Consider the following 24,718-nt stretch of genomic DNA (forward strand, 5'->3'; position numbering starts at 1 on the left):
CAATCAATACTTAGCTTTTAATTTTTTGTTTGGTTTAGATCAGGAAAGATCCTAAGATTATTGACTCCAACTTTTCATTTTTAGGAAAAAGCAAAAAAAGTTGACGAGCAAAGTATATAGTCATAAAAATGGTTAAAGTATAAAATTCAAAATAAAATAAAAATTTTATATTAAATAGATTGAACTAGACTTACAGTAAAACCTTATTAACCTATAAGACTAATTAGTCAGGGAGCAAAAAGTGATTTCTGAAGTAACTTGGTTTTTCTTAGCTAATATTTAGGGTAAGGAAAAGGGTTCCTGGATGGCTAAGAAATAAAATGTCTTCAGTATAACAAGGCTTGCATAGCTATGACTATAAAAAAAAATGCCTTTGGTAAAAGAAAGAAAAAATATATTCTGTTTAAGTCTTTGAAGTGAAAAGAAAGACAAGAAAACAAAAATAACCTCCTCCATAAAGTATCTCTGAGTACTCTCTATTTCTATATGTTTTAGAACTTCAGATTGACACCCTCTCTGTATTTAAAATGACTCCCAGGTATACTTTAACTATATATTACCAGATAAAACAGTCTCACCTAAAAAGTTGAGAATAAAACATTTGAATATATAAAACCAAAAATCCTGAACCTGTTACCATCGAGTCAACTCCGACTCATAGTGACCCTATAGGATAGAGTAGAACTGCCCCAATAGGGTTTCCAAGGAGCGCCTGGTGGATTCGAACTGCCGACCTTTTGGTCAGCAGCTGAACTCTTAACCACTACTCCAACAGGGTTTCTTTTGAATATATAATCAATGCTGTTTTCAACAGAGAGACATTTATTGGTAGAAATATTAGCATTTGCACAAAACAGCATTACATTAGAATTGTATTCTGAAATAGAAAAAGAGGCTTTAAAAATTGAATTTGCCTTTTTAGTTATTATCTCTTACTTTTTAGTTATTATCTACCATGCCAAAAAACAAGAAAGGAGAGATGGACACCTGCCCGCTACACTCCAGCAAAACAACTTTCTGTGATTTGAGGATACCATGCATAATGCATTTGAGGAATATTTTAGGCACATTCCTCCACTTTTTTTACAGGTGGCAATGATTGGTACAAGCAAGAAATTAGACACTCTGTAACTCATATACTCCAGTTGTTCTCAAACCTGTTTTGATATTAGAATTGTGAGAGGTGTTTTAAAGCATATAGATTCAGAACCCATAGATTCAGGAAATCTATTAACAGGCTCTCTGGTAGGCTCTGAGGCAGTTAGTACAACCTACGTAGTGCTTCACAGCACACAAACACAGGTATTTGACACCCGGAGAATTAAACCAGAATCCTCCAAAATTGCCCATTTTAAATGTAATGCTTTGTTTACTAAAAACATATATACGTACCTTTTTTTTAAAATGTGAAGAAATCAGAGGATCTGTTTTAAAATATAGTTCACCAAAAAATACAAATATCTATTAACGGTGGCTTGTTATATATACTGATATGGAATGTTTTCTAAGCTACACTGACCAGGGTATACAGTATGCCACCATTTGTATTTAAAGAAAAAATATGTAGATAAGATAAATTAGTTGCTGTCAGGTCAATTCCAACTCATATGGACTCTACAGAACAGTGTAGACCTGTCCCACGGGGGTTCCAAGGCTGTAAGCTTTACTGAGGCAGACTGCCACATCTTTCTCCCATGGAACAGCTGGTGGGTTCAAACTGCCAGCCTTTCAGTTAGCAGCCGAGCACTTAACCACTGCACCAACAGGGCTCCTTATGTAGATAGATAGATTTACCTCCACTCTTATCCATACTTATCAGGATTAAACAGAATCCAGAAGTATGTGTGTGCATGCATGTTGTGTGTGTATATATGTGTGTACACATGTACACAGTATGCATGTATGTGTACACATGTACACAGTACACGTGTGTATGTATACACACATATACATACATACTATATATAAATTGTGTGTATACAGATAGATATGTGTATCATATATATATTTTTATGTCTGTTGAGGAAAGAAATTGGGCAGCTGAGAGATATGGGTGGGAAGTACACTTGTTTTTCACTTCATAATCTCTTTTACCTTTTAAGTTTTATGCTTTGTGTATGTTACTACCTAAACTGCAGCATTCACTGAATGGGCTAGAGGATATTTAACATAAACTAAAACAGAACAAGCATTTGAGATATGAACGTAACTTTAGTTCCTAACTATACCCTTATTACTGTCAGTAAAACCAACTGTTCATATATGAAAAGACTTTCATATATTTTTGACTTATATGTTGATATGGAATATTAACCTCTTCTCCTCTCCTTTCAATTTTCCTATCCCCTTAGCTCCATGAAATTACGTTGTAAATCAGCCAGCTAATTTAGGATGTTGGCCTGTCACTGACCATTAATGTTAGATTTTGGCGAGGAACAAAACCATAGCTCAACCTAGATAAACACCTATGATGGATCAAGTAAGTATATACTACCGTTCTTAGTTTTGAAGTGATCTATCTTATCAATAACATATTAGTTGTGATGACAGCCTACAAAACCCCATTGCCGTAGAGTTAATTCCAACTCACAGTGATGTTATAGGACAGACTAGAACTGCCCCATAGGGTTTCCAAGGTGTAGCTGGTGGATTCGAACTGCTGACCTTTTGGTTAGCAGCTAAGCTCTTAACCATTACGCTACCAGGTCACAGTGATAGGCCATAGTGATAGCCTACAGTGAGATTTACAATTGATATTTATAAATGTATACGATTTATTTATTTATATCTCACCTACTCAAAAACGATTTATAGCAGCTGCTCTCTATAATGTCCTTTTGCTTGCTCTTTTCATGCAGAATTCTAAATACATTAACCGACCGATTTTACATAACTTAAGCTATTTCACAGGCATTACGTAAATACAAAGTTAATTAACTAGTGGCTAAAATCAAATTCCTGAAATCTAAGATCCGGGGTCAAAGTGTGATATACTTTTCCAGTCTTTTCAGCAAACACTAAAAACAGGCCAGAAGTATCCTCACCTGATCCCTGAGCCTCTCTGTTCTGAGAGTCAACAATAACAATCATAGTAATAGTTACCAACTATAAGAACCTTCCATAAACATAGTTAAAAACTGATTATAGTTTAGAAAATCAGCACAGGGTTTCTTTTTTGTGTGATGCAACTATTCTATAATCGATTGTGATGATGGTTGCCCTACACTGTGAATACATACTAAAAAAAGCAATGAAATGTACATTTTAAATGGATGAATTGCAGGTATCTATATTATATCTCAATAAAGTTGTTATATTAAAAAAAAAAGACAATTGGCTGTTAAAAGCAAAATAACAACAAGGTATTATACGATTAGTATGTAGAAGTAAAATATAAGACAAAAAAACACAAATGAAGAGAAAGAAGGTAATTGGAATTATACTGTTGTAAATAAGGTTCTTATACTACACATGTAGTAGTGTATTAGTACTTAAAAGTAGATTGCAATAACTTAAAAATATGTATTGTAATCTCTAGAGCAACATCTAAAAAAGTAATACAAAGGGTAACTCAAAAAGTCAGTACAAGAGATAAAACACAACAGTGAAGAAAATGGGGAAAAAAAGCATTAAAAATAAGGCAGAAAGGAAGAGGGAAAAAAGCAAAGAACAAAAATAGGACAAACAGAACACAAATACTACAATAGAATACACAACTATCAAATTTGCATTACCGTATTTTTACTCAAATAGCATGCAACTTCTGCATTTGTTTGCCAGCCACACTCTCCCCATCGAGGGGTATTTTCATAAACAAGCAATGCTAATTATTTTTACAGTAATGTGGAAGACTGGCATAGTGGCGCTTGTGAAGTTGCTTCACTAGGGGGGAGGGGGGGCATGGTTGGTGAACAAACACAGAGGATGTGCATTATTTGCATAAAATATAGTATACAAAAATAGTTCAATCACTTTAATTAAAAAACAGCACCAAACTTAATGCAAAATAAAGACCCAATATATGCTGTTTATAACATGTATACTTTAAATATACAGATACAAATAGATTGAAAGTAAATGGATAGAAAAAGATATATTACGTAACCACTAAGCTTAAGAAAGCTGAAATAGTTATACTAGTATCAAAATAAACTTTAGAACAGGGGTCATTGCCAGAAATAAAGAACATCTCATAATGATAAAAGGCTCACTTCACCAAGAAGACATATTTATGCACCTAATAACAGAGTTTCAAAATACATGAAGCAAGCAACCATCTCAGATACAACTACTGGTCTCTACTGTCTAGAGCAAAAGAGAACGAAGGAAACCAAAGACTCAAAAGAAGAAACTAGTCTACAGGACTAACAGTCTACATGAACCACAGCCTCACCTACCTTGAGACCAGAAGAACTAGGTGGTCCCCGGCTACCACTACGGATGGTTCCAACCAGGGACACAACAGACGGTCCCAGACAGAATGAGAAAAAATGCAGAACAAGACTCCAATCCTAAAACAGGCCAGACTTACTGGACTGGTAGATACTAGAGGAATCCCCAAGACTATCGTCCTGGGATACCCTTTAATCTCAGAACTCAAACCACTCTGGGAGGTCACCTAACAGCCAAAAGACAGAGTGGCTCATAAAATAAATATCAGTACTGTGCTCCTCTAAACAATCATCTAACGGTCAACATTTACCCTAGACCAAAGATGAGAAGGTAAGAGGGGACAAGGAAGCCAGATTAATGGAAACAGAACAACCAGAAGGGAAATAATGAGAATACTGACACATTGTGAAGTGTAACCAATGTCACTGAATAATATGTATAGAAATTGTTAAATGAGAACCTAATTTGCTATGTAAATTTTCTCCGAAATCACAATTTAAAAAAAAAAAAAAATACACGGAGCAAAACCTAACAAAACTGAAAGGAGAAACACGAAAACACAACTACACTTGGGAGGTTTCAACATTATCCTCTAAGTGATCACTAGAAAAAGCAGAAAGAAATCAATAATGATTTAGAAGACTTAAACCACCCTGCCAGCCAACTTGACCTAACTGAAATTTATAGAACATGCCACCTAACAACTGCAGCATACGCACTCTTTTCAAGTGTGCGTGCAACATTCACCCAAGGGATGCTGGCCCGTAAACAAATATTGATAAATATGAAAGAATTAAAATCCAATACAATATTTCTCGATCAAATTACTGATCACAATCAGTAAAAATAAGAGATGTAACCATGCCTCAAATCTTTGGAAATTAAACAACGCAATTCTGAATAACCCATCAGTCAAAGGAGAAATTACAATTCTGAATGATAACATTCAGAGCTGAATGATAACAAAAATACAACTTTGTACAGTGTAGCAAAAGCAATACTTAAGAGGAAAATGTCTAGGTTTAAATTATTATATTTGAAAAGAAGAAAGGTCCAAGCTACCACCTTAAGATTAAATCTAGGAGAAAAAGTAAAATAAATCTAAAGAAAGTTGAAGAAAGAAAATAATAAAGTTGATTTTCTGAAAAGATTTAAAAAATGAACCCTTAGGAAGACTGATCAAGAGAGAAAAACCAAATCACCAACATCAGGAATGAAAAGAGAGACATTACCATATCACACAGACATTAAAAGGGTAACATTCGGTTATTATGAACAACTTTATGTGGACAAATTTCTTGAAAAACTAAATATTAAAAAAAGAGAAAGGGAAAACCTGAATCGGCCAGCCCTCTATCTACTAAAGATGTTGACATTATAAGTAAAAACCTTCCCACAGAAGAAACTCCTGGCCCAGAACGTTTCATCAGTGAATTTAAGTAAGAAATAATACAGATGCTACACAAACGTTTTCGAAAATAGAGGAAAACAACAAATTCCAGTAACTGTTTGACTTCTCTAGTCACATCAGAATAAAACAATTCTCTTTTAAGTTTATGTTATCACTTTCGTTAGTTTATCTATTCATGCTGTAATAACCTCAATATGCTTTACTGTCAGATTTTTCATTTTCTTGAACAATGGACAGATGAAAACAGAAGTCAAACTTGCAGGTCATACTTGTAAGTCAAAGATAAAGAGGTTTTTATCAAGTATTATACAAACTGGTTTCTTGCTAAGGAATTTTATGTGTGTACTGCTGAGCTAGGCTCTAAATCTCTCTGGTGATCCACTTTTTCAAGATCAAATAGATCAATTATAAATAAGAAAAAGAGGAGAAGTAGAAATTAATAAACATCTCAAAATACTCCCTCCCCAGTAATTTCACTCAACTTCTTCTACTAGTTATATTCTTAAGAGCACCTCTCCCTTAAAGAACTGCAACTGAGGTAGAAAAGAGAAATAACTTATTAAATCATTCATTCATTCAACAAACATGTATCAAGCACTCATTACAAAGTACTGTCAGGTTAAGATGCAGTCCCTGACTTCAAGTGATTCAGGGACTCCTTAAAGGCCACTTCTAGGTTTATGACTCCATCTATTATCCACTCAACAAATATTTGTTGCGAGCCTCCTGCGCAACAGTCACCGTTCCAAGTGACGGAGATACAGCACTGAAAAAAAATAGTTGCTCCCAAGGAGCTTGCATTACGGTGAGACAACAAATAAAAATACTCTGTTAAGTAGTCAAAAAGGCTACGAAGAAAAATAAGTCAGAGTAAAACGACAGAAGGGCAGTTATTTCACACAAGGTCATGACGTTCAGATTCACATTAAAGATACTCTAGTGAGCAAACACTTCATCAGGACTTTGATTTATGCTCTCATTTAACTGCTATCTTGAAAGGCATCAACAGTCTCCACATGACTAAATAAACAGGATTTTCTCAGTCTCCATTTTGTTCATATTCCTCTAAGCATCTGACACTGCCGACCACCTCCATTTTGAAACTCTACTGGCTTGCATGACAAATTTTCCCTCCTGGTTCTTATCTTTTGCCATTGGTGTGGCATCAATATAAGCTGCACAATCACATATAGAAACTAAATTGAGATCTTCTCCTATCCACTCAGGGGAAATAGATGTTAATTGATGTGGAAACTGGACAGCACCTTGAGAAAAGACTAAATTTTGTTTTTAATTTCCAATAGTTTTTAGAAGATCATATAACAACGTAAAGACATTTGCTCACAGCACTGGAAAGTAATAACAACATTAAAAACAAACATCTATACAACATGCTATATTTTATAAAGCTGTTTCACATTTTACTTCATTTAATTCTCATAAAATGATAATATCCTATAAGGGAGGTAATAGTTCCATATTAAAAAGAAAATGCTAATTTATTAGAATGACATCATTAAAATGATTAGATTTAAATAATTATCCATTATTTTTCTTTAATATTCTGTTTTGGAAAATGCTTAGAAGTATAAGAAAAATGATAAAAAATAAACATCTCTAATACAAATATTCAAAACTAACTTTTGTTAACACTTTGGTATACTTAACATTTCTTCCTCCCATCAATATTAACTTTTTTTTTCTAAATTTTTTAAAATAATATTTTATTGTTTTTCTTGTGAAAATTTACATAGCAAATTAAGTTCCCATTTAACTATTTCTACACAAATTTTTCAGTGGCATTGGTTACGTTTTTCACAATGTGTCAACATTCTCATTATTTCTGGTCTGGTTGTTCCACTTCCAGTAATCTAGTTTCCCTGCACCATTACCTTCTTATCTTTGCTTTAGAGAAATCGCTGACCTTTCTATTCAGTGTAATAGCATTTTAACTGCTTCATACTAACTAGGAAATCAATATTCCCTAACAAAGAAGTTTGCTTTTTATTTAAAAAAAGTAAGTAAATAAGTAAACAGGGATGAGGGACCACACCAATCAAAATAACTCTGAAATCAAACCAAATAATTTTTACGATTTTTAAATTGAAATTTCAGAGTCACAAGTGGAAAAAGACAAAATAAAACACTAACTCAATAAATACTAACTGTAATTACCATGTGCCAAACAATATGAACAAACTATTATGCTCTTTAAGAAGACTGGATTCTTACCTGTTCAATCTCTTTGGTTTTTGATGCTATTGCTTTAGAGCGACTGGTTAGCTGACTGTCTTCAAATAATTCTATGCCATCTGTTGCATTTGACTCAGGTTCTTCTGGCTGGTTGATGAACAGTGATGCTGTGGATTCCGCCTTTAAAAGAATGAGAAATCTTTAATTTCTTTCTTAAAAATGTATAGAATTTCTGATGGCCGTGTATAAGCACTAACCGTCAGACTATATTCAGAGAAAGAACACAGTTTAACCTGTTTTAAGAAAACACTTTCAATTTCACTATGCATAATGGGCCTATGTGAAGATGATTAAAGAGGACGTGATTGCTACTTTTATTATTTTAGGTAAGACAAAGCCTCTAGGCTTATTCCATTCCAAAAATACATTTCACACTTCATTAAGATTCATCTAGATGATTTTGTTCCCTGACTATTCCTTAAGCAATCTATTTAAGAAACAGTGAGGAGAAAAAGTCCAATTAAAAGTTAGAGGTTTGTGCACACATAAGTAAATATATTAAAGAGAAGCATGGAAAAGGACTCTACTTTCAGAAGTAAAACATCTTGTTCCTGTAGCCTGTGAACTGAGTAAAGTTGCTGAAAAGAAAACAATCTCACAAAACAATAATGATCATTTCTATTTTAAAGCAGTAATTCATTAATGAATAAACGATCCCACAAAAAATCCACAGCTGATTACTGCACCTTCTGAAAACACTTTTGAAAAATTAAATGAGTAAGAAAAACTATTATGTAACTACACTCACTGTTTATTAAAAAATTTATTGACCATATATCTATGGTCAACTGATTTTCAATAATCGTGCCAAGTCCATTCAATTGGGAAAGAATAGCCTCTTCAGTAAATAAGGGTGTGACAATTGGATATCCACATTTAAAAAAAAATGAAGCTGAACTCTTACCTCACACCATATAGGAAAATTAACGCAAATGGATCATGCATCTAAATATAAGAACTAACAAACCCATAAAACTTTTAAAAGAAAACACAGGAGTAACGCTTCAGGACCTAGTTTTTGACAATGGATTCTTAGATATGACACCAAAAGCACAAACAACAAAAGAAAAAGCAGATAAAATGAATTTCATCAAAATTAAGAACTTTTGTACATCAAAGGATTTTCACCTTTGAAATTTAAGTGAAGTGGTGCAGCCACTGTGGAAAACAGTTTGACAGTTCTTCACAAACGTAAACACAGACTTATATGACTCAGTAATTTCACTCCTAGGTATATATCCAAATGACTTCAAAGCAGGGACTCAAACAGATTCTTGTACGCCAATGTTCACTGCAGGATTGTTTACAGTGGCCAAAAGGTGCAAACAAATCAAATGTCCATCAACAGATGACTGGATAAACAAAATGTAGTATATACATACAATGGAATATTATTCATCCATAAAGAGAAATGACGTTCTGATATATGCTATGACATGGATGAACCTGGAAAACATTACACTACATGAAACATGTCAAATTCAAAAGCACAAATACTGTATGATTCCACTTATACGACATATCTAGAACAAGAAATGCACTGAGACAAAAGTTTATTAGTGGTTACCAGGGATGGATGGAGAAGAGAATGGGGAATTATTGCTTGGTTTCTGTTTGGGGTGATAAAATTTTTTTTGAAAGCAGATAATAGTGACGGGTGCATAGCATAGCAAATGATACTAATGCCAATGAATTGTATAATTAGACTGGTTGAAACAGCAAAATTGAGTGACAAATGCTAACCACTGCTCTAGGAATGGTGGATACGTCAATGAATAGAACAGTCAAAGTTCCTGTCTTCATGTAGCTTGCAGCAAAAAAATGACTTAGAAAAAGCAAACTGTGAAGTTTGATCTCATTTATTTTACTGTCTGCATATTTTAGATGGGTGGCAGGTTAGGGGGCAGGAAATAAGAAGTTTGTGCTTATTACAAGTTTATAAAAAATTCAGTATTTTTGATTGAAGTAGTGGTAAACAGCTGTAGGCTTAGAGATATCAAAGGACATATACTAATCAGTGGTATTATCTTTTTACCAGTAAAAGTGGTGTCATCCCAATACTAGTGTGTTAGGAGTGTATACTGCCACAACTTCTTTGGAAGAGTAATCTGCCAGGATTTATCAAAATTTAGTACATGTCCCTTTCACCCAATAACATCACCTCCAGAACTTCATCTACAGATATTCACCATATTAGCAACAGATAATAAGATATAGCTGCCATTAATAGCAAATGACTGAAAACAACCTAGATATATACCATTACTGGACTGGTCAAATAAATTACGCACTATGTAGACCATGGGATACTAAGAAATCATTAAAAAGAATAAGGCCAATCTATATGTGCTACTCTGTTCTGACACACATGGGATCACCATGAGCTGGAATCAACTCGACAGCAACTGGTTTCCCTATGTGCTGTATAATATACATTACTTTTTCTCCTGGAAAGTCCTGGAGATCATTTCCTATCAATATACTGACAACTGTGTCAAAAAAGAAGGGGGGTAGGGGTGAGTATAGGTGTATATACACTATCTCTGGAAGGATACTATCTATGGAAAAAAACTATAAAAGTGGTTATCTCAATAGGGATAACTGTGAGGTAAGGAATAGGATGAGAGGAAGATACTGGATATACTCTGATGTCATTTGAATTTCTGACATGTTCAAGTATTATCTACTTTTTAAAAAACGTTTTTTGTAAGTCTGAGTTAGAGATTTAAAGGGATTTAAATTGAAAACATAAGAATCATTTAAGAAATAAATTCCAATATCAGTATCATGCTTTTAACACCAGGTCATTACATCCATATGATTATTTTGTAACCCTTACTTAGTAAGCTCCTAAATTACTAATCTCTTTTTGTCCCTGCTGCCAGAGAAGAAAATCTGTGGCTGAAAAGAAAAGGTAATGACACAAGGAATACAGGTGAAGCATGACTGTGGGACACGGGTGCACAGTAATAAGGGTATAACTTTTCCCGGCAGTAGACAGGAAATTATTTTTGGAAGGGTGCCAAGGAAGTTAAGATTATTTACACTACCTATATTTACAATACCCAAGACCAAATACTACTAGACACCACTTTAGTTAAGTCAGTGCAAAAAAATGAACTGTCAAAGTTAAAAATACACTCAAAATGGGAATTTCAGGCTTCGTCATAATTCTAGGTCTATGCACAAATTGTAAACTGATGAGTACAGGAAACACATCAGAACAAATCTGAGTTTCCGGAAAATGAAAAGCAAGTAAAGACAAGAAAAAAAAACTTAAATCAACAATATTTAAAGGCAATGAAAGAATTCATCAGTAATTAAATTTAGTTCAATTAATTGAATATTATCTAAAGTACTGTAGGGAAAACAAGGCAAGTTCTTGTCTATATATATATATGTGTGTGTGTGTATAAGAAAAAAATTAAAGGCAATAAATACAAGGTCATCAGTGAAATACAAAGTGGTATAAATTTTTACAATAGGTTGAGGAGTAAAGTGGAATCAAGAAAGATCTTGAGTTCTATTATCTCAAACACTACTGATTGCAATGAATGAATATGAATTTGAAAGAGAGTCATGGAAGATGAGCATTCTAGACTGTGGGGACAGAGTGATTTGAGGCCCTGAAGCAGAAAAAGAATGTTTATATATAGATACAACGAAGTTCGTATTTTCACATTCAAATGTAAGAAAAATGTCAAAATTTTCTACCACAGGAAATGACTTGTTCTACTGGGACAATCTAATAACCTTCAAATAATTTGCTTTTCATTCTGATAACCAAAAGCAAAACTCTCGCAGCCATTTGTTTAAAGACAGTCAATTATATCTATACAAAACCTGACTGCAAGTTCCTTGACTGCTAGGATAGTGTTTCCAGTGCAGTGCTTGACTAAGTAGATGCTGAATTAATATTTAGTGAATTTAAATTAACTACGAGAAAGCTAGTACAGTGTTTTTTCTTAAACTGTGTCCCTTGAAACACTAATCCTAAAATACACACTACGAAAAAAATTTAATAGTCAAAAGTCTGGTAAAGTATACAAACTCTATTATTCATCTTCTTTTCACAGACTACTGATGAACATATTAACATATTAGAATCTCTGGAAAGTGCTGAAATAGCAAAAGCAACCTACCTCTTTGAAGTCTAGCATTTCCCAAACACACTGGCTAACAGAAATCTTTTCCTTTCTGTGTATCATTAAGAAAAGGAGCCCTGGTGACGCAGTCGTTACAGTTTGAACCCACAAGCCACTCCGCAGGAGAAAGATGTGGCAGTTTGCTTCTGTAAAGATTACAGCTTTGGAAACCCTGTGGGGGCAATTCTAATCTGCCCTGTAGGGTTGCTGTAAGTTGGAATCGATTCGACAGCAACTAGGGTTTTCAAAAGGTATACCATAAAGACCTCTCAGAATTACTATTCTGTCAAATACTTTGGGAAATGCTCTATTAGAGCCCAAAAGGTAAAAGTACAAACTAGAAGAGCAATAAACTACATGGTCTCCAACTAAACTGTTTACAGTTATATTGATGGAAGCAAGAGAAGGTGAACAGAAAGCTCAAGTGTTCAACCTCTCTCTACCCATAAAAATAAATCTACACAGCATTTCTGAAGTACATGGACCAGTACTTATATGACTAGTATAAATAAATACTGTGACACTAGATTTAAACACACACACACACACACACACACACACACACACACACACACACAGAGGAAGTATACTAAACCAAACTCTTTTCTAGCATCAAAGTCCTTTTTTCTTCCAATTTATTCTGTCAAAACAGATATAAATTTCTATGAACAGGGCCAAATTCTCTTTCCCAAAAAGCACACAACACTGAAATGAGTGTTTAACAACTGCCTGAGAACAAATGGTACCATCTGAGCAAAATGTTTTAAGGTATGATGAGACTAAGTAAAAAAAATTTAAAAAAAAAGAGTATCATAAAAATTTCTAAATTATTTCTAGAATGAAAAAGTATCATTAACTTGAAAAACATTTTAAACAACGCTATGAAATTGATGCTGCTACTCAATATTAATGATGCATATCAAGTACCAAATATACTAAAGTATCTCCCTTCTACTCTCACTTACCACCTTGCCTTTGGTCCAACAAAAGATCACGTTTGACCTATGTCCCTACTTTTAAATTTTAGGATTATTTACATTTCATTAATTCAAAATCTAGCAAATTCCAGGCAAAAATTAGAGAAAAAACAAAGTCTTTCTAGACCCAATGTCACTGTATTCTGAGTCAAGCCCCATTCAAGCAATGAAAGAACATCGAATATTTAAAATCTGAGAAAGGTTGATAGCGAGATGTTACAAATAATTAAAAGGTGTAGCAAAATGACAGGTGAGGGGGGGAATTTATATACCTTAATAAATCCTTGCTAATTAAAGATGAAGTATTAAAGAAAAATTAAAATTAGTCTTTTGGAGATTTTTGGTTTTAAGTATTCCGAGAAAAACTGTCAGTTCTCCAAAATAGCAACTTTGAAGCACAAATGTCTATTATTAATATAAAAACCACCATTCTAAATTATTAAGAAAAGAACCAAAATTACAATACATTACTGTATTGTTCATGCTTTTAAATAGTGTGGGAAAAGTGTCAAAGAGGGACAGCTTGATTTTTTTTGATATATTTACTCAATAATATGCATAAATATCTATTATAATGGCTACAATAACAAGGAAACCTTGACCTAGTCGAGAACAATTGATATCTACATGACAGATTCAGCATTTTAAAAAAGTAAGGCTGTATTTGTGTAAGCACTGAAAGGGTTTGTACTTTCTTTGAACAGTCTCCGTTATTACTTTGGAAAAAATCTTTTCATCATGTATAAAGATGAAGGTAGGTATATAATTTTATATAAAATCCATTTTTATACAGAATTTTTATATTGATCCCTTTCATCAAAGGACCTTCCATAAAAGTCATCTAAAAACATATCAAAAAGCCAGAATTCTCCTTCAAATATGAATAATTTGTCATGGTGCACAGACTTTTATATTCTCTGCCTATGTTGTCAAAACAATTCATCTAGCATCAAATCCTGCTTTGATTAAAAGCTTAATTTTCACCATGAAACATCTTTGCCTATTAGAGTTATAGGTTGTACAGAATTTTGCAATTTATTTTCAAATATTTTAATACAAATATTTCATAAACAGTTCTCTATGAGTAAAACAATGCTCTCATTTTTTTTTTTTGGCACTCAAGATTCATCAAAGGTCAAAGGTAGCCCAAACTATGCATTATTTCATTTCTTGGGAAATTTATGACAAATTGTATGGAGTATAACATGCAATGTAAATATAGTCCAAGGTCCAATGTCTAATTCGATTTTTGTTCTTCATTCACTGGTTTATGACTAGTGGCTTAACATGAGTTCCTAAGATACTTTTATAACAGCAAAACCCATTACAAAACATGTAAATAATGCATTTTCCTTATACTACATTTTATATTATCCCTACAATCCTAAACTACTGGAGACATTCAGACACAAAAAACCAAAACCTGTTGCCGTCGAGTCAATTCCAACTCATAGCAACACTATGGGATGGAGTAGAATTGCCCCATAGCGTTTCCCAGGAGTGGCTGGTGGATTCAAACTGCTGACCTTTTGGTTAGCAGCCAAGCTCTTAACCACTGCACCACCAGGGCTCCTCCGCAGACACAACACGATTACTGAATTCAGAGTCATTCATATTTAGACTATTGCTCTGTCTGGTAAATTTTAAAAATCCATGAGGATGGTCTCAGGGAACATCTAGTTCAGTTGGCATAACATAGTTTATAAAGAAAATGTTCTACATTTTACTTTGGTGAGTAGTATCTGGGGTCTTAAAAGCTTGTGAGCGGCCATCTAAGATACTCTACTGGTCTCACCCTGTCTGGAGCCAGTGAGAATGAAGAAAACCAAAGACACAAAGGAAAGATTAGTCCAAAGGACTAACGGACCACAACTACCACAGCCTCCACAAGACTAAGTCCAGCACAACTAGATGGTGCCCAGCTACCACCACTGACTGCTCTGACAGGGATCACAATAGAGGGTCCTGGACAGAGCTGGAGAAATATGTACAACAAAATCCTAACTCACAAACAAACAAACAAAAAAAGACCAGACTTACTGGTCTGACAGAGACTACAGAAACCCCAAGAGTATGGCCCTCGGAAACCCTTTTAACTCAGCACTGAAGTCACTCCTAAGGTTCACCCTTCAGCCAAAGATTAGACCCATCAAACAAAACAAGAATAAATGGGCACACCAGCTCAAGGGCACAGACGAGAAGACAGGAGGGGACAGGCAAGCTGGTAATAGGGAACCCAAGGTCGAGACGCGGAGGGTGTTGACATGCTGTGGGGTTGGCAACCAATGTCACAAAACAATATGTGTATTAATTGTTTAATGAGAAACTAGTTTGCTCTGTAAATCTTCATCTAAAGTACAATAAAAACAAAAAATTAAAAAATCCATAAGGATATTTCCCACAAGTATAATATTTTAAAGTACTGAAAGTACAAATATTATCCCCTCAATAATTTAAAATCCAGACAAAACTTTCAGATATGAAACATAAAGGAGAAATTATACCTTACCTCATACTCAGAAATCTCAGGTAAGTTACTGTCATCTGCCTTCTCTAGCTTTTCGGCAGCCCACTTGTTGGCAGCCTCAGCAAGTTCTTTCTCAGTTAGCCTAGAGGGCTTGTCTAACACCTAATAAAAACAAAAGAACACTTCTGTTACAATTCTCAAGGGCTATTAAACTTCAAATACATGAAGAAGTACACTCTACTAACATTTAAAATCATACAAGCCTTCAAATTTATATGGAGAACAGATACATTCTTTATTTGCTTTCAAAAATATTCAACGCAGAACTCTTTTAAGTGGTAATTCCTTTGGGTCATTTAGACTAGATCTGACTCGCAATTTTATTTACACAAGATTTCAGAAGTTTATGAATAGAATAAAGCAAAAGACAGTGACAATTAACTCATACACTAATTGTATTTAGAATAAAAAAGACATCACATTAATTTCAACTGTGAATAATACCAACATTTCATCAAGGTAAATTTCTAATTAACGCAATAAAAAAAGTCCACGTGTGCTATTTACAGAATCTGTAATGTGTAATAAATTATATAAACTCTATTCCTTACACATGTCGAAAAGATAGCGACTTACCTAAAGTCACTAGTAAATGCTGAACTGGGACTTAAAACTAGGGCTTCTGGAAATGACCCCTGCCCTCCTTCCACGGCTTATTGAATTCGCCAACTACTGACCATCATAATATTTACTGGACGATCTCAGTGATATAACCACGTGGAGTGTATCCATAGACACTGAGGAAGCCTGCATATACCATCCCAAAGCTGTGCCCATATATGAGGTTACAAAGGAAACAAAGTTTTTTTTTAAAAAAAAAAAAAGTAAGAAGAAAACAAGAACACACACAAACACACAAACATATCCAAGAGAAGAATTTATATTCCATTTTTGGGTATCTGTTTTGAAGAGAAAGTTATAGAGCAAAAACAAGTTATTTCTAGAGAAGGAAGAAGCAAAAACCTTCCATGACTGAACCTGTTTATCTGCCATTTAATCCTGTACACTTGAAAAACTACCGTTTGAAAGTAACTTCTAACAGCAGGAAATAAACTCTGAAAAATTATTCCTACACAAGGGCTACAATAATGTTTAGGAGAAAAACTTCACCAAATCAGGAAATCTAGATTAATAAAGCCCCCCACAGCTACAATGTGACCCTGGGAAAAGGTCAAAGAGGCCTCACCTTCCCAGTATGTAAAATGATTATAGATCTACTATTCTGATTCCATTTTAAGACTATGATCTAAGTAAAAAAATGCAAACATCTACATGAAACTGCCAGAGAAAAATATACGAAATCTATTATGGTTGTTCCACACTAAATATATTTTCATATGTAGCACAAAGTCCTATGTTGTGACTTATATTTAGATTACATTATATTTCAGGGGAAATGACTATTTCATATATGCTAATTTAAACTTTCATAGTGACTTGAATGGGCAGTTATTATTTACTCTTATTTATTACCTGACAAGAAAACCAAGCCAGTACTTCAGGTGGGCAAAGCACCCTTTTTATGATAAGACAGAGTCAAAAAATCCAATAAATCTTTGCTATTCAAAACCCAGCATTCTAGAACCTTTGAACTTCTGGGAAAGCTCCAAAAATACAAACTGTCACTAAGAAACCTTTCTCCTTTTTTTCCTTTAACACCCAGCAAAGACAGCCAAGTGATGTCTACAAAACAAAACCTTAAGAACAAAAAGAAGTGACATCAAAGCTAAGAAGTTTCCTGAATACAATCAAACACTTTGAGGAACAGAATAGCAGGGGCAGGAGTCTGGGGATCATGGTCTCAGGGGACATCTAGGTCAACCAGCATAACAAAGTTTTTTAAGAAAATGTTCTCCACCCTACTTTGGTGAGTGGCATCTGGGGTCTTAAAAGCTAGCGACCAGCCATCTAAGATGCATCAATTGGTCCCAAACCACCTGGAGTAAAGGAGAATGAAGAACACCATGGACACAAGGAAAGTATTAGCCCAAGAGACAGAAAGAGCCACAGAAACCAGAGACCTCATCAGCCTAAGACCAGAAGAACTAGATGGTGCCCGGCTACCACAATGACCGCCCTGACAGGGAACACAACAGAGTCCCTGATGGAGCAGGAGAAAAACAGGGTACAGAACTGAATTCTAGTAAAAAGACCAGACTTAATGGTTTGACTGAGACTGGAGGGACCCTGGAAGACATGGCCCCTGGACTCTGTTAGCCCAAAACTAAAACCATTCCTGGAGCCAACTCTTCAAACAAAGATTAGACTGCACTATGGGACATAAAATGATACTCGTGAAGAGTGTGCTTCTTAGCTCAAGTAGATACATGAGACTAAATGGACAGCTCCTGTCCAGAGGCGAGATGAGAAGGCAGAGACGGTCAGGAGCTGGTTGAATGCACACAGGATATCCAGGGTAGTAAAGGAAGAGTGTGCTGTCACAGCATAGGAAAAGCAACTGGGGTCACAATACAATGTATGTATAAATTTTTGTATGAGAGACTAACTTGAATTGTAAACTTTCACTTAAAGCACAACAATAAAAAAAAAAAGTTATGGTAAAGAGAAAAAGTGTGAGATCAGTGAAGAAAACATCTAACTGCAAAGAACAAATGGCAACAGCACATCTCAAATTTTTAATTTTTGAGGACTAGAAGCACGGGTCATCTTTTCAACATGTTTTGGGATGCTGGGAAGGTAAGAATGAGAATGATATGGTGAAAGAGTAGCTATGTTCTTGAGAAAACTATTTAACTTCTTAGCCTTTATTTACTCTTTTGTATAATGGAGACATATATCTACTTACATTGTTGGATTTCTGTATGAATTAATAAAAGAAGAACATACTTGATATAGTGTCTAGCACTCAGTAGTTATACAAGAAATGTTAGGGCTCTGCCTATACCCCACCTTCCAAAATAAAAACACAGTCTATCAAATATGCACCATCTGAATATTCATTCCCACGTGATTATGTTAAAGATGAACAAGCGCAGCAGTAGACACTAATTTTAACTTAGCCTGTGGAAAAAATTCTGTTTAAAAAAAAAAAAAAAAAAACTGCTCAGTTACTTTGACAGCTACTTTTAAGTTGTGGTTACTTAAAATTCAGGTTTTTAAATGAAGAAATTATCTTCATTAGGTATGATAGTAAAGAATATAAGCACCTGTCCTAGACCATCCATCTCATTTACTTTGTAATTCCTCTTACACTGATTTCAGAAGTACAACAAACCTTTGATGAAGGAACTGCTGAAGAACTTGAGGGGGAAGTATCTCTTGAAGTTCTCAAAGGCTGGACAGGCCTCTCTTTACCTATATAAGAAAATATAAAGTGCAATTTTCTAGCTCATTTGTTTTCAGAGTGATTTTGTAACTGAATTGATGAGAAGCTTATATACTTATTTTAGTACTGAGATTTTCATTACATTATTAAATTAAATCTGTTATTATCTAAAACTACTTATTTCTCTCATGTGCTGGGCATCATCCAAAACTGAAAATATCCCAGAAAAAAGGGCATTCTATATGGCAGTCTAGGCCATGCGAATGCCAGTTAGCAAACATGAAGCCACAGAGAAGATCTCAGGAAAGACGAAACACACATTTTTTAACCAGGAATACTTCCTCTCCCAAGTTCCTAAAAGCCAAATTTTAATAAGTACAACAAAAATCCAGGGGTAGTTATTACTAGCTAGTTTTCTTTGGTGGTAGGTATCTATATAAGGAGTAGCTTCAAGGAGAGAGGCATGTAGTAAATTTAGCAGGTACTCCTGAAATGTCTGGACAGTTTAAAAAAGAAAATAAAAACTAGAAAGTTATCAAAAGCACTAATTCTGTAGCTGGTACTAAATGAACAAATATTGGTTAAATGAATAAAAATAAATTTGTATAAGATAAAGTCACTGACCTTTATCTTTAGACATTTCAGACACCCACATAGTTGTTATTATACATATACCATTACTTATAGAAATGTATACCATTACTTATAGAAATATACTTAAACTAAAAAATACATTTAAACAGTATTACTTTAGCAGGTTCAACAACAAAAAATGAGTTTAAATATAATTTTAAAAATTAATAACAGTGAGCTGTTACTGACAGAAAAACATTTCATTAAATTGTCAGTACGTGTCCAAGTATAGCATAAACCCTCTACTCTCAATTGCTAAAAGAATGGACAAAAATTAATAATGGAGATGAGGAGAAAGTGGCACCAAGTTAAGAGTCACACAGAAGCCAGTCAAGACTGGACAGTGGATTAAGGCTAGGAAAGCAGTCAAGAGCAAAAGCTGAGACACAACAACCTTGAAACTTAGGCAAAGCCTCAGTCAGTCAAAAACCACCTTAAGGGCTTCCTGCTGTAGCCAAGATACTTGCAAGTAAGGGCTGGAGGCCCAAAGGGAACTGCCTAGGGCAGTGGTTAATAACATCTTTTTCTAATCTCTTGAAAATCCTGAAAGTCTTTCTCTAGACCAGTGGTTCTCATCTGGGGACAATTTTGCAGCTTCTTCTCCTTCACCCACATCCCCTGGGACAACTGGCAATGTGTGAAAACATTTTTGATGATCACAACCGGTAGAGTGTTGTTGGCATATAATAAATAGAGGCCAAGGATGCTGATGAACATCCTATAATGCACAAGATAGCCCCTACAACAAAGAATTATCTAGCCTCAAATGTCAATAATGCTAAGGTTGAATACTCCTGCTCTAGGCTAAGTATTCCAGCTCTGAAGCTCCAAGAGTCTTAAAAAAGACGTAACTCGAGAATGATACAAGCCATTACCACATCCCCAAACGACTAAGAATGCTGTTTATTTCATTATTCCCTACTGTATTAACAATGCACTTGGCAAATTCTATATCATATTGTAAGAATGTTAATCTATTCGACTATACCTAAAGGTCCCAGAGAAACAAGCATCATAGTTTACTCATTTCTTAATACTCAGGACCTAACTAACAAGTCCTTGAAGACAAGACTCAAAAATTACATGAAAAAAATGAATCTTATTTTTCCATCTTTAGGATGCAATGACCTCCCCATCCTGTTCAGAGAAGCGATTCCTTAAAGGAAGATGAGCACAGCTCACTAGGCTAATCAAAGGCATAATTGCAGGCTCAATTCTGGCACATATCAGCTAGACATGTTTAAAAAAAAAAAAAAACTTTTTCACAAGCAGCTATTAATCTCTTACTTAGGGTGTTCTTTACAAACAAGACATAAGCACTGCAGGTATGCCAAGTATGGTCCCCAAGTGTATTCTTAGGGCATTCTCTGATTTTAGCAGCTTAAGGGCTAACCTGAGGAGCCCTGGTGCCTCAGTGGTTAAAGCAATCAACTGCTAACTGAAAGGTCAGTGGTTTGAAACCACCAGTGGCTCCATGGGAGAAGATGTGGCAGTCTGCTTCCACAGAGATTGATAGCCTTGGAAATCCTATGGGGTCGCTATGATTCTGAATCGACTTGATGGCAGTGGGTAAAGGCTAATTTAAGCAGATTTCAACCACTCTCAGTGTGCAGAAGCAAAGGAACATTGACGGGTAGGGAGGAGGTTTATCATATATCCACATATATTCATACATACCTGTTGCATGGGCGGGGGTGGTACACAAGAGGCAAGGACAAAGGAAAAGGAGATACAGCAGAAAGAGCACAGAACGATGCATAGAAATCCCCTGATACTACTGTTGTAAGGGCCTATCTGCCTATGGCCTGTCTACAGATCTCAACCTCCTGTAAGGTGGCTATTAACGACCACGGACGATTAGCCCAACCAACAAACCCACAACTCCCCTCAAATACTACTGCCTGAGTCAACTGCTGTTCAACTCTGGTTCTGACGATAGACTGATGGAGAGGATATATACTTTTCCCATTCCCATAATCTCTATCAATCCAAGCCCCCCAAGCCTTCACAATCCCAAAGCAGAATCTAGCTCAAAACTCACCTCTTTCTGGTTTTCCTTCATTCTGCCGTTTGTAGGAGGCACCAGCACGCGCGAACTCTAGGGAAAGGTGGGCAGGGAGGAATTAACACCAGCACCTCTGTGCCCAGGAGGAAGAAGAACCCAGAAGTAGAAGCAATGACAGTAACAAGGACTTCTGAGCATTTGCTGGTGACCCTAAACTCCTTCCTATTCTGCCTTCAAGCCGGGCTACCTGAGCAACCACCACTGAAGAGGAATAAATAACAAGAGAAAATCCCTGTTTAAGGCCAGAAGTTAATTGGGTCCAACGGCAATAGAAGTGTTAAGATGAGGCTAGCCAAGGATAGCATGGGCAGAAAGGAATGAGGAAAAGACTGTGGTTAAGATGAGACACTGAAAGTTGAAGACAGGGATCATATCATGTCTTAATCATCTCTGTAAGCACCTAGTCTAATCTCCATAAAGTCAACATTCAAAGAACTGGTAAAGGAGGACACAAAAACTCAATGAGTGAAAGATGAATCACCATGAGAAATCAGAAAGAACACTGGGAAGGTTTTACATGGTCTACCAGTTTCCTGGGCTTACAATGGCTATCTGCAGATAGTTTTCTTACTTGTTCTTAACAAGTAGCCTATTATTAAATCTTATACATGGATTTTCTTTATCAACAAATCCACAGCTACTATTTTGGTTGAATCCCTAATGATTCCATATTTAGAATCTTGTAAACATTTTGTTAGCTTCCTTACCTTTAAACTCTTAATGATGCAGATGGAATCAGCTTTCTAAACAGCCTAAATATACTAGTAGGGGCTCCCAGATATCTTTCCAGTAAGATGTAAACTCCTTAACACTTATTGCAAGTCATCCTATTATAGATCCAAAATTTTGAATTTAACTTTGTTTCCTCCCAGAATATAACACTTTTTCTGAATCGTCATGGCATTGTCAAAACCTCGCAAGGAAATATGTTTCAGGAAATATCACGCAAATATTGCTGTCCCACTTTTGCAAGAATGTTCTTCAGGATGCAGTATTCTTCTCTCATTGCTCACTGTTCTCTTTGGTATCAAGAAAGTCTTCATTGCTCCTAAGCTGCTGATTTGTTTTTTATCTAGGGTACACTGGGAACACTATTATTGCTTCTTTCCTCTTTGCTTTGGTCAAATCCTTAGTTCATCTATTGCACCTGTTCAGAGCCTTATGATACCATTTATTTCATGCACTACTAACTTTAGTCTTAGTTTGATTTTCCTCTCCTTATTTTCCTTGTACATAAAAAAAATTCATCAGCCATTTATTTAGTCCTGTTTTAGTAAGTGTTCATTTTTTTAAGCTGCCTCAAATCCTTTGTATATGAGGTCAAGAGATAATAATACTGATACTTTTCAGGGGTGAACTAGAGCCTGAGTCCAACTTGTATCAGGCAGTGAGAGCAGACTGTATGCATCTCTCCCAAACGCAGTGTTTAGTGACTCCACATTGGTAGGCTGAAATTGGCCATGGCGGGGGTATTCATTCAACAGATACCAGCAGGAATTGATTGCTAACCCGTGAAGGAACAAAAAACACAGCCAGGAAAAAAATCACTGAAGTTATCATTAGAAATGATAAAGCTAGGGGCCATGTCTTGCAAGTAAATTCTCAATATAGTGTCTGACATGATAGGAATAAAACAGATATGTTTGAATGAACGTCTCATCAATAAATACACAAACTTCACAGAACAGGTAGGACATTAATCTCTCCTCTGAGAGTTGAGGTTTTGAAAGAGAAATTAAGATATGAACAAATGAAGAGCTGGCTACATAGATACTGAGAAAATGATCTGTTTTTCTGGATCATGAAATTTAGGGTTCTTGGTTAGAAAGAACATGATTTTCCAGAAAGCTACTGATCTATTCAAGAAGGTATGAAACAGACAATTGGCGGGGGGGGGGGGGGGGAACCACACACTAAAAATGTTCCTGTGTAGAGGGGAAAGAAAGCTCTGCACCACTGCTGCTTCCCCAAGATAATCATCTTTAGGAGGTCAAAGATACAGCAAGTTGAAGTAAAGGCCTACTGACTGAGTACCTGGTAGGGCACTTCTGAATAGAACTCTCTCTTAATACATCAGCTAAAACCACATCGTCTCTTTTTTATAATATAAATAAAACATTATGTCATCTGCATATATCATGAATGTGTGCTACTGACCAGACCATACTAAGTCCTAGAACAAGGATATGAATGCCATCACTCCACCTCCTACACATATGGTGGTGGTTGTTGGTTGCTGTTGAGTCAATTCCAACTCATAGCGACCCCACGTGTGCAGAGTAGAACTGCTCCATAGGGTTTTCAAGGCTGTAATCTTTTGGAGGTAGATAGCCAGGCTTGTCTTCTGAGGCACTTCTGGGGGGTGTGAACCATCAACCTTTCAGCTAGCAGTCAAGTGCCTAACTGTTTGCACCACTCCGGGACTCCTTACATATATGGAAACATCATTAATTGATTAATGTTTTAGAACCTCCATCATTTAGATGCAGAAAAGTTATAGCTCTACTCCTGGGATTCACTCAAGGAACTAATAGCCAAAGCTCTTTTATGAGTAAACAATGGCTCCTCAAACAAGAAATAGATTATAGAATCTAGCACAGCAGCACATTAATAGCCTGGATCAGTTAACTGCCTTCCGTGAAAATACTACATTATACTTCAGGAATTTCACATGATACAGTTCATCCCAATAATCCTTCTGCACTGGCATCCTTCCACCAGCTTCTACGCATCCTTCAGTTATCACCTTAAATGTTTATTCCTATGTATTACTTGTTTGCCTCTCTCACTAGACCATCAACTCAGAGGGCAGACGACATTTGTCTTGCTTAAAAAAAATTTATGTTCAATATATCTTTGTTGAATAAAAGACTGAGTATTGAACACAAACACAGTGACTTTCAGATCAAGAAATTTTATGATATTCAGCTGCTAAGAGAATGGTTTTATCGTCCATTCCCACTGCCTAAAATACATGATCTGATGATAAAGCCTTATTATCCATATTCCCATTACCACTTTAAACATGC

General features: G+C 35.4%; 1 protein-coding gene across 16 annotated transcripts in view; it reads right to left on the reverse strand.

Annotated features, from left to right (window-relative positions):
* Positions 1–24,718, reverse strand: part of PPHLN1 (periphilin 1) — a 145,342-nt gene that overhangs the window by 44,866 nt on the left and 75,758 nt on the right. For 12 of the 16 annotated variants that reach the window (XM_023738863.1, XM_004384571.3, XM_023738858.1 and 9 more), the window contains 4 exons: positions 21,666–21,722; positions 18,941–19,020; positions 15,688–15,807; positions 8,036–8,176 (listed from right to left, as the gene is read on the reverse strand). In XM_023738863.1, the coding sequence (XP_023594631.1) occupies positions 8,036–8,176; positions 15,688–15,807; positions 18,941–19,020; positions 21,666–21,722 (398 nt within the window). The remainder of the gene's footprint in view (positions 1–8,035; positions 8,177–15,687; positions 15,808–18,940; positions 19,021–21,665; positions 21,723–24,718) is intronic. The other 4 variants (XM_004384572.3, XM_004384570.3, XM_023738865.1 and 1 more) reach the window with 1 other exon arrangement.

The sequence above is a fragment of the Trichechus manatus genome, unplaced genomic scaffold (genome assembly GCF_000243295.1).
Source record: "Trichechus manatus latirostris isolate Lorelei unplaced genomic scaffold, TriManLat1.0 scaffold00123, whole genome shotgun sequence".
Classification (NCBI taxonomy): Eukaryota; Metazoa; Chordata; class Mammalia; order Sirenia; family Trichechidae; genus Trichechus; species Trichechus manatus.